Here is an 11,483-nt window from a genome sequence, read left to right on the forward strand (position 1 = left end):
TCCGTGAGTCAAGTACAGTACCATAATAACTGATCTGTTGTCGTTAACACGGATATAAAACTATAGTAATGTGTGATATAAAAGTAAGTATGTGCAACATTTCCAACCAGCATGCTGTTAAATATAGTGAGGCAATAATGTTCCTATCGCTAAAAGAATGGTTCGATAGTGTTAATCTGTTGTCACGTAGTCGCTGTTTAATTCAACTTGATATTCAAATTTAAAAAACTTTATTTGTCCCCAGGGGCCAGTTGAAGGCACTTAAAGCAAGATTTGTGTACAAGAGAGAAATCCAGAGTGCAAAGAGCAAAAAACAGACTTAATGTTCAGAAAACCAACACTAAGACTAAACTGCACAATGAATAGATATGTACAATATAAAAAGGTAGGTGCAATGGTGTAATAAATAAAAATATCAAGGCCCTCCATATTGTTGCAGCATTATGTGTGTTTGTATGAGGGGTGCAAAAGCGCAAACATAACAGTGTAAACTGTGGATTATAAGGAAAAATAAAGAGTTCAAATGTGTTCTCAAATGATTTGAACGTTTTGTTAGATTCACCTGAAGGGTATAAAAGACTCACAATTTTTTCCAGCATCGGTCCAATTTGCTGTCAATCACTGTCATCTTCAGTGCATGACAAATAAGGTTAGCACGTCTATGCAAAAACCGAAGATGAATATTTGTATTTTTTATCAGCGTATATAACCTTTTGACTTAACAATTCCTTATTCAGTAATTTAACTGGGCAAACTGATCGATTGCATGTTCAAACTTGTTTCATTTTAAACCCATGAATGGGGAATGGTGCCCCCTGATGGTGAAACAACATCACGCTAGGCCGACACGTGAAGCCACTCGGTGACGTCATATGTGTGCGACGTCTGAGGTAGTGCCAGAGACAGAGAGTGTAACGTGATTATTTTCCATCCCGAAAATGGTTAAGTCGGGGAAACTTCGATCTGGTACTGGGTCGAAGCTCAAACGGTGGAAGAAGGGACACAGTAGTGACTCCAACCCGCAGACAAGTCGTCATCGACAGGCTGCTAAAAGTCGCTTCTTCAGCCGCCCAACCGGTAAGCTCCGCATCACACGTGTGTGGCTAGTGCTAGCATCAGTTAGCATCAGATAGCAACTCGTGCTAGTATGCGTTGTGCTAATAAATCTTTTTCAGCTATCTTAATAAATATGTCAGCGTTCAATACCACTTTCTATCTTCAAGTCTTTTACCCCTGTTAAGCAGTAATAACTCGGCATGATTGAACTGTCGTAAATCGTTTTTGATAAGTTCCATCCAACTCACCCAAAAACAAACAAACAAACAACAAACAAACAATGGGCTTGACACTCATAAAGTGCTTTGAATTTATGTGTGACTACACTAAAGATAGAGTGTGGACTCCAAAACTGTTGGATTTCATTGTTTGCAGCCACACAGTCCGCATTTAGACCTGTTTCAGAAAACAAAAGCAATCAATTATTTCATCACATGTTCTACTTGTTTTCCAATCCTTTACAAATAGTAACTTGGATTTAAAATGGTTCGGCCCTAATTGAATTGTACGTGTTTTTATCAACAAACAAAATGTAATCAGCTTTATGCAACGACCAAATAAAAACAGTTACCATAGTTCATCACAAAGTTATTACACGTGTTTAACTCAAAATTCGACTTTTCCTGACTATTGCAGTTTCAAAATTATCATCTAGTCATTACTCCCTGCTAATGTGACTCATATTAGGTCCTTCATTTCTGTAATGTCCCTGGATTCATGTGCCTCACTTGTGTGTTGTTTTTTTTAATCTATCTATATATACCGTCCACGCACGAGCACTTGAACATCTTCTAACATAAAGCTGTAAATCACCCAGGCGTTATGTATTATGGGGAAGTCAACCTAATTTAACAAAACTTTAATCCCTGTAGGAAAGAGCGATCTAACAGTTGATGCTCTTAAGCTGCACAATGAGCTGCAAGCCGGACCGCTGGAGATCGGTGCTGGCAGTCGTAAAGATGACCTCATGGAAGAAGAGCTGCATGAGGCGTTTTCAGAGAGGACCTCAGGAACGTTCCTCAGCGGCCTGTCGGACTGCTCCAACCTGACCTTCAGAAAGGTGCAGCGCTACTGGGAGTCAAACTCAGCCGCTCACAAAGAGGTAAGATGACCCAGACGTTACATGATGTCTTTACAACACCACAAATAAAGCTTTATATGCTGCTGATCAATACATTTTGCAATTTATTTAAAAATATATCTAGAATATAGAGATTAAAATAAAGTATGAATAACTGCAAATTCAAGATGCTGTTTTTCCCCTCTCTCTATGTCAGATCTGTGCCGTGTTGGCAGCCGTTACTGAGGTGATCCGAGGTCAAGGGGGGAAGGAGACTGAGACAGAGTATTTTGCCGCTTTGGTGGGTGCAACCTTTGTTGATATGTTGGAACTCAAAACTAGATTTGTGCTCTGGTGCATCTAATTTATTTCATTTTTACATCCCACCTCAACACGGTGATGTATTGTAATTGTTAGCGTTTGTGTGTTTGTCCATCCTTTCGTTTGTCTGTTAGTTAGTCCACCAAACATCTTCACAACCGTTGCAGATATAAATGTGAAACAAAAAGCACATTACTCGGGCGGCAAAGGGGATGCAACTGAGATGATGACCTTGACCTTGAAAAAACTAGGTCGAGGTCAAATTTGAACTTTTGTACCCTAAGGAACCGGATAAGATAGAAAGACAAGAGAGAAGGCCAGTGATCAAAGCTACTGCTTTGATCTATGAAAGTATGCCAGAGCATTAGCTTTGATCTTTGACCTATGCAAGTAGGTCAGGGTAAAATTTTGAATTCAAGGGTGTTGTGGGATGTTGCAGTCTGTGACTGCATTGGTTTTCTTCTTTTTTAATTTTACTGGGATACTGGCTGTATGTACAAGGCAACGTTTAGAAACATTTTAGATGTGTATTTGTTTGATTTTCTTGTCCCTATATGTTCACTAAGATCAATTACCCTGTTGTGAGCTGTGGTGTCTGACAGAAGCATGTCTGTGGCTTTTGTAGATGACCACTTTAGAGGTTGTGGATTCAGCAGAGTCACAGGCTGCAGTGGCGTACCTCCTCAACCTCGTCATGAAACGGTTGGACTTTAAAAAAAAAAAATCAACAATAAAAGCCAAGCATGTCAATATTATTTGGTTCTGACTGAAAATGTGTGACACCTGATGGGACCATTTGGTTCCTTAGGGTTCCTGCTCCGGTGCTCATGTCCAAGTTCTCAGACACCACCAAAGCTCTGATGGATGTCATGTCCAAACAGGCCACTTCAGAGGCGGCCTCGGCTCTCAGATGGGTGAGGAATTTTATTTCTCAGCTTGTTGTTAATTGTTTATCGCTGAAAACTGCAGGAAAAGATTTAAACACCTTTGCATTCATAGATCCTGTCCTGCTTGGCCACTTTGTTGAGGAAACAGGATGCCTCTGTCTGGACATACCCATCTACTCTCCAGGCGTACCACGGCCTCCTCAGCTTCAGCGTGCACAGCAAGCCTAAAGTCTGACTCACTTAAATCCAAAATTGAATGAAATCCTCAATCTTTACAGCTTTGCACCATGTATTTATGTTGGATTTTTCCGTCTCAGGTCCGTAAGGCAGCGCAGCAAGGCGTTTGCTCCATTCTAAGAGGCAGTGACTTCCTTTTTAAAGATGATGCTCCAGATCACCATCCTGCTGCTGCAACCACTGCCAAGTTCTGCATCAAGGAAATGGAGCAGGCTGGAGGTGAGACAACACTCAAACCACTGCTGCAAACTATTTGTTGTTCCTACTCTGAGAATGATAGTTTATCGTTCTATCTATGGTTAAGTTTCTATTATTTTCCCTCAGGCAGCAAGGAGGACACCACCACCCTTCATGTGCTGGGCCTCCTGAAGGAGCTGATGGGTACGTTTCCCCTGGGAGCTGTCAAGTCCTGTTGTGAGACTCTGCTGCGAGTGATGACCCTCAGTCATGTGGTGAGGATACAGAAGAATTCACAGCCCGAGCCTCTGTTCATCTACACAGATACACAGATGTAGTTTGTAACGCATTTGCTGTATTTCTGGCTGCAGCTCGTGACAGCGAGCGCCATGCAGGCCTTTCACCGACTGTTCAGCAGCAAGCCGAAGGCGTCCACACTGTCGCCAGAACTTAACGCGCAGATCATCTCGGTGAGAGAACACTGCAACGCAAATGGGCCAGAGTCATTTTGCAAAGTTGCAGTGTGAAAGCTGATAGATAGATAGATACTTTATTAATCCCAGAGCAAATTGTACAGAGCATATTGTCATCCTCAGGCTCTTTACGACTACCTGCCCAGTGAGAACGACCTGCAGCCGCTGCAGGCGTGGCTCGCCGTCATGGAGAAAGCACATGTTCACTTGGCAAGGTAATGAATGGCTTTTTCCTCTCACCTAACAAAGAACTTCATGTAATCACGTCATCACACTGTGTGTCTCTTTCAGTAGTCAGTTTAATTATCTTTCTGTCTTTGTGTAGCTTAAAATGTTCCCTGACTTTGGGTCACCTCCCTCGCCTCTTCTCTGCCACCATGTCCTGCCTGCTATCGCCTCACACACAGGTGGTTTCTGCAGCTGCCAGTACGCTAAAGGTAAGAAAGTGTTCTTATTGATTTGGATGTTCTTGTTTGCCAAGTCTTGCAAGGCTCTGGATATTTTCTGATTTCTAGCTGAATCTTCAAATTCATGGAAGTTTTTTATTAATATTATGATTATTGTTATAATAAAATTAATCATTCTAGTTTTTCTATGACCATTGTTTATTTTCATATGTTGCCCTTTTCAGACGTTGCTGACTGAATGTGTTTCCCCACACATGGAGGGAATGGGAATGATCACAACCAAGTCCTCCTCAGGGTACCCCTCCTATATCTGCAAACTGTTTCGGTAAGTTCCTTCATTTGGTCAGTTTTTGTTTTTTGTTTTTTTTCCTCTGTTTTTGCAGAAATTCATGATTGTTACTTGTTTTTGTTGCAGCGTTGTAGAAGAAGGACTGTCTTATCGTTTCCACGCCTCCTGGCCGTTCGTGCTACAGATTCTGGGCTGCTTCTACCGCGTTGCAGGGAAACAAGCTCACCCCATCATGACCAAGGTAGAGTGAGGTTTTGTCGAGGGTTCTGTGAGTGAAGAGAGGGTTTGTCTGACCATTAGTGTTGTGTGTTGTGGGACAGTCCCTGCAGTCTTTGGCAGACCTGCGCTCCACTCCTCGTTTCCCCTTCAGTGGGGAGTTGGACCTGGCTGTAGGAGCAGCCGTAGAGAGCATGGGGCCTGAAGTCGTGCTGGGCGCTGTGCCCCTCAACATAACCGGATACGAGTAAGTGATTGTAACATGGACACATCCTTACACATGCAGACACACACACACACGCAGACACACACACACACACACACACACACACACACACACACACACACACACACACACACACTGTGGGTTCTATGTGTGATTATAGTCATTTAACATGTGGCTTTCTAAAATCTCTGCCTCTGAAGGTGTTTGAAGTGCGCAAACATGAAGTGTATGAGTACTTTCTTTTTGTGTTGTTTAGTTTTGAATATAATTGCTATTTATAGGTTGGCAACAAAATTGACTACAGGTAATCAAGATACGACTCTTCTACGTGTCTCTGTGAGCGTCTCAATGTCAGGTCTCATACCTCGGATACTTTACTGTTTATCATGGCTGGTAAAGTAAAGGCTAGTGAAGATAGTGGTAGTGGCAAAGAAACACGGCAATGTATGTGATGACAACTCTGCTTCTCACCGTTACGTGTGAATTTCCCAGTTTGGGATCATTAAAGTACATCTTATCTTAACTCTTCTCTTGTCTTCAGGGCATAAACTTGATTTTTCTTTTTGTATTTTTTTGAAAATCAACGTATAATCGAGAACGACGTGGCTCTGAAAGACCTGTACCTGTATGTTATCTTATTATGTGTTGTTTTTATGTCCTGTTATTGTTTCTGGTAAGTCTTAGGGAATAATACCTTCATATTTAGTGTCGTAATTTGCATTTAAATGACCTCAAATGGTGATTGATATTTAATGAATAACAACTCACAAATTCAACTTATGGAACGAATTGCGTTTGTAGGTTGAGGACTACCTGTGTTGTGAAGCATTTAAAAATTTTATTCAATCTCCTCACTAAATCATCTCCTGTGTCGTTTGGCTCCCTACCATTTTGATACTCCTGGAATAACTGACTCTATTGTTGTCTTTTAACATCAGGGACGACTTGGAGTTTCCACGGAGCTGGTTGGTCCCGGTCATACGGGATCATGTCAAGAACACACAGCTTGGTTTCTTCACTTCTTACTTCCTCCCTCTGGCCTCTACGCTCAAGCAGAGAGGTATGGCTGATGCTCCTCTTGAAGGAATCTTTGACCATTTTTTTAATGAGTAGTAAACGATGGATTGTTGTGTTCTAGCGGAGGAGTTGGAAGAAGCAGGACAGAAACTCGAGGCCAAAGTCTACCAAACATTACAGCTTCAGGTACTTGATACTCTCTTTATTTGTGTATATCAGAGTGAAGAGTTTCAGGGAATAAGTCGTTTGGATGTGAACACTGTGCATGCTTGCAGATTTGGACCATGCTCCCTGGCTTCTGTACCTGCCCTGTGGACCTGGTATCATCCTTCAAAGGCCTCGCCCGCACACTTGGCATGGCTATTAACGAACGCCCAGACCTGCGACTCACAGTGTGCCAGGCGTTACGCACCATCATCACCAAGAGCTGCTCCACTGGTAGGAGCAGGAAGATGTCATGAATCAAAACGTAAATCAACTTCTTGCCTGAAATTCCTTTTGTTTTATCGTTTATTTGTCTGTAGTGGAGGAAAAGGCAGAAGTGGGTCGCTTCTCCAAGAATTTTCTGCCCATCTTTTTCAACGTGTACAGCCAGCAGCCCTCAGCTGGAGAGTCCAGCACCTACAGGATGGCTGTGCTCGACACCATAAAGGTTTATTTAACTGTCACTGAAACAGAGGTGAGTGAGATGTGTTCTCATTCCTTTGGATAACATTGCCAGTGCATGTTGTAGCTGTGGATCAGAAAAAAATATTTAATCGTTCACACCGAGTTGATGACCCTTTCAATGTCATTGTCCTGGTTTCTCGTTGATCAAATCAATCATCTTCAGATGGTCTGCACATTTCTGCATAAAGCCATAGAACGACTCAGCAGCACAGACATCAATGAGTTCACACGGTAAGACGTGAATGATATGAATGTATTTCTATTTTATGGGGTATTTGAGTAAATGTCAATCCATCAACCTTCTGTTTCTTCATCTCAGGCTCTCCATGATGGACCTTGTGGTTGCTCTGGCTCCCTCCGTAGACGAGGCCACCATGACTAAAACCTTTGAGCTGATCAGGCCATATTTAGAGGTTAGGACGTGCTCCATGTGCTTAATGGAATTATAGGGTACTTAATTAGAGTTGATAAAATCACAGTATATTTTGTGTGACTTTTTAAGACCAAAGAGCCTGGCATGCAGAAGAAGGCTTACCGTGTGCTGGAGGAGATGTGCGGAGGAGAGAGAGATGAGTGCAGATCGTTTGTTGTGTCGAATCTGGAAACGCTCAAAGTGGTTTTGCTGGAGACTCTGAAAAATGCTTCATCACCTGCAAAGAGAGTGAGACCCGCCGAGGAATAAGAAAAGCAGCCAGTAGATTCCAGTGTGTGCCCTGAAATGCAGTCATGTCTGATCCTGTGTCTCTGTTCGTGTTCCTTCCTCTCAGCCGAGACTTAAGTGTCTTATCCACATTGTGAAAAGGCTCAATGAAGAACACAGAGACTTTATAACTTCTCTCCTACCAGAGGTATAAACACACGTAAATGCTGGTGAACACACAAACAGGGGAAGCGTTGATATTAAACATCACACGGTTTTCATCTCCCATCAGGTCATCATTTGTACGAAGGAGGTGTCTGTTGGAGCTCGCAAGAACGCCTACAACCTGCTGGTGGAAATAGGAAATGCATTCATCCGCTTCTGTGGGAACACAAAAGGTAACACACGTCCGCTATGTGTGTGTGTGTATTGGGACAGGTTTGCTTCATGGATTGTAAAGAGTTGAAGTCCTGACTGCGTGTCCGTCTGTGATCCAGATGCCATGGAGCAGTACCTGGTGTTCGTCTATGCTGGCCTAACGGGCTCCGTCACCATGATCACCTGCACAGTGCTGGCGCTGACTCGTCTGGTGTTTGAGTACAAAGGTGTGACCTCTGACCTGCACAGCTTCATTTCTTAGTGTTGGAATCGCCATCCATCCATCCCACTCACTCTCCGTGTCGTTTCTTTCCCAGATTCCATCGAGGTGACCACCAGGGAGCAGCTGCTGCACAACGTGTGCCTGCTGCTGTCGTCTCGCACCAGAGAGATAGTCAAAGCTGCGCTGGGCTTCATCAAAGTGATCCTCTTCATCATGGACCCGAAGACTCTAGCGTCACATGCTACGGTCATGGTAGGCGTCATCGTGAAAGATAACCCACTCTGAAAATATGGATTTCTTCGTATAAGACAGCATGAACTCTGAAATGCGTTTAGATGGAGGGAGTCGGTAGCATTACAGACGATGTGAGGAGGCACTTTAGAACAAAACTGAAGAACATCTTCACCAAGTTCATCAGAAAGTTTGGGTAAGCCTTTCTGGTTTTTGTTGTTTTAAATTTACTGTTACCGTTACTGGACAGCATTCAGCTAATTTATGGCTCTGTGTTAAAAAAATATGATTCAATGATTATTTCTAAGTCTAAAACTAACATTTGTGGTACTCAGTGACGGAAATGAGTTATTTTATCAACAATATCTGTTTGTTTGGTTGTAAGTTGGACCACACAAAATCCACAAACCAAAAGATTGCCACAGAAATTGATAAGATGTGGGTGTTCAGAAAAAACAAACAAACATTAAAGTTTGGGTCTGGACAAAAAGTTGGAACCACAAACCCAGCCTTGGTAGATGCTGGTACTCAATTTAGTGGCATCCTAGTTGCAAATGTTTTCATTAGTGTATAATATGTTCCTTATCTACTAAATTTTTTATAGGATAAAAAAATCTTATAATGACATTACAAACAAATTTTGCAGTTGTTGTTTTCCCGCATCTGAACCTTCACTCTAGCAGCACTGTGTGTGTTTTTTTTGTTTCTGATTTCTTGCTGTATTTCCAGCTTTGAGCTGGTGAAGAGTATGCTGCCTGCGGAACACCACAAGGTGCTCGCTAACATCCGCAAGGCTGAGGCTCGAACCAAGAGGCGGAAACAGGCTTCAGAGCAGCAGGAAGACTCTGGGAGTGAAGAGGAGACGGCTAAAGTTAAGAACCAAAGGTAGACTCAGTTTCTCAGGAAAGAAATTCCTTTCAGGCCTTTGTCATCCCCTTAAAATCTTCCTGTCTTCTCCTGTTTAGTATTGAGGACATCCTTGCGGAGTCGGACAGTGATCTGTCAGAAGATGAAGGGAAGGCTGGAAATGCTCAGAAGAAGAGCGGAAAACCACAGAAAGGACGTGCGTGGCTCAAAGAAGGAGAGGCAGATGACCCTCTGAACTTCCTGGATCCCAAGGTTTCCCAGAGAGTTCTAGGTAACAGATGGTTCCTGAAATCACGCAAACCAAAAAGGTTTAGTATTTTACTAACATTCTTTTTTGTATCTCAGCCACCAACCCAACACTGAAAAAGAGTGCCAGAGTTGAGCATGGCTTCAAGGTGACATCAGACGGACGTCTGATTATCAGAGAGGACGAAGAAGAGGATGTAAAGGACAAAGGTTAGATGGCTTCCTGTCGACAAATGTGTATTTAATGTCTGAATGGGCTGTGAGAATAACCTGATAATGCTCCCCATAGATGAGGGAGAGATGAAAGATATCCTGGAAGAGGCTGGAGTCAAGAGTGTGAGTACAAAAATTGCCTCATTTTCATCAAGCAGTCCAGTAAGGTCACTGTTACACGAATTTATTATGAGCTAGATGCAGTTTAAGGTACTGAAATAAGTAATGTTATCTAACAGGATTTCTTTCTAACTCTAAACTGTTTTTGTTGGTGCTTGTTATCTAATATAACTACATTGCAAATGAGGCGCCGCTCGTGTCTTTGTTGTGGTTGTTTCTGGAAACTATTTGCTGCTTTTTGGAGTTTTAACGACCCTGGCGCTGGTGGAGATATGCACTCTTTTGATACCAAGTAATTGCTGTTTTTCATTTATGAGCACATTTAAAAAAAATCTTTTATCAGAAAAAGAGTCAGAAAAGGAAGTTCCAAGATGACAACTTTGATGAAGACATGGATATCGAACCCCAGCTGAAATATAAAGGTAAGACAGGTGTCAGACATCTGTGTTCAAAGGTTAAGTTATAGGCTGAAGTTTAGGGTCACAGCTCTTTTTAGAGGCGTATCATGTCAGTGATGATTGTGGACTAAGAAGCACGTTTCCTCTCTCAGCTGGAGGCTCCGGCATCCACAGACCTCTTGGAGCGAAGGGAGACAGCGGGGCAGAGTACAAATCAAAGGTTTGTCTGAATACCTCCAGAAACATTGCCAGTGTCTTCAGGTAATAAATTATAAATCGGACTAACGGTATGTTTTAATTTAATCACACATCTCTCAGAAAGGTAAAGGGGACGTGAAGAAAAAAGGAAAGGTGGATCCTTACGCTTACATCCCTCTGAGGAAGGCCCAGCTCAACCGCAGGCATGAGAAACTAATTTATAGATCTTGTAACAAGTTGGAATTGAATGAGAATGTTAGGCGCTAATATGATTTTATTTTTGCTGTGCTCACAGGAAACGTGCCAAACTCCAGGGCCAGTTTAAAGGCATGGTGAGGGGAGCCCAGAAGGGGGCGCTGTCTGGAAAGAAAATGCAGAAGAGAAAGGGAAAAGCCTGAACAAGGGCTTGTGTCATACACAGAATGGACTTGAAACGCGTTGTGTGATTTTGTGTTTGTGAACGTACTGGAATACAAACATTGTGTGTTTCAGACAGACTGATTGTTCTTGAATCTCGACAAACGCTTCGTCTCCCAGAGGCTAGTATGTGTGTGGGGGATGTACAGTCGCTGCTTTGATGGATACTAACTGATGGATCAGGTGATTTTATTAATCACCTGAAACTCCCTTTTGATAAAAAAATATATTTATGTGTGAACTGTCTGGTTGTGTAGACAAATTGAATTTGTTTGGAAAGAGCTGTGTAATATTTGGTCACTTCGCACAACAGAGTACTATGTAATCCTGATTGAAGGTATTTTGTTTTTGTTAAATCTTATGAAATAATACATTTAAGAACATGTAAAACTTGAAAAAACCTCATTTATCTCAATCTATCGGTGAATTTGTGCGACTACTACATTACAGCTCGTTTAAGAGAAGCTGCCGATATTTAAAGTCCAATAAAAACCTTTTCATTCAGAATAGTCTCAAT

At 42.3% G+C, this 11,483-nt stretch overlaps 1 protein-coding gene across 1 annotated transcript; it reads left to right on the plus strand.

The window, feature by feature from the left end:
* The first annotated feature begins 898 nt into the window (after positions 1-898).
* rrp12 (ribosomal RNA processing 12 homolog) lies at positions 899-11,467 on the plus strand. Its single transcript, XM_068327076.1, has 34 exons — positions 899-1,077; positions 1,929-2,158; positions 2,334-2,417; positions 3,063-3,139; positions 3,246-3,351; positions 3,437-3,553; positions 3,642-3,780; positions 3,886-4,013; positions 4,110-4,208; positions 4,335-4,426; positions 4,537-4,648; positions 4,843-4,943; positions 5,034-5,148; positions 5,228-5,370; positions 6,288-6,409; positions 6,488-6,552; positions 6,642-6,804; positions 6,891-7,045; positions 7,199-7,266; positions 7,355-7,448; positions 7,538-7,696; positions 7,803-7,883; positions 7,968-8,073; positions 8,173-8,280; positions 8,371-8,528; positions 8,612-8,703; positions 9,237-9,392; positions 9,473-9,645; positions 9,720-9,830; positions 9,910-9,956; positions 10,297-10,375; positions 10,504-10,571; positions 10,670-10,752; positions 10,845-11,467. The coding sequence occupies exons 1-34, from the start codon at positions 939-941 to the stop codon at positions 10,945-10,947; spliced, it is 3,873 nt and encodes a 1,290-aa protein (XP_068183177.1). The 5' UTR covers positions 899-938; the 3' UTR covers positions 10,948-11,467.
* Positions 11,468-11,483: the final 16 nt, after the last annotated feature.

The sequence above is a fragment of the Antennarius striatus genome, chromosome 11, assembly GCF_040054535.1.
Source record: "Antennarius striatus isolate MH-2024 chromosome 11, ASM4005453v1, whole genome shotgun sequence".
Taxonomy (NCBI): domain Eukaryota; kingdom Metazoa; phylum Chordata; class Actinopteri; order Lophiiformes; family Antennariidae; genus Antennarius; species Antennarius striatus.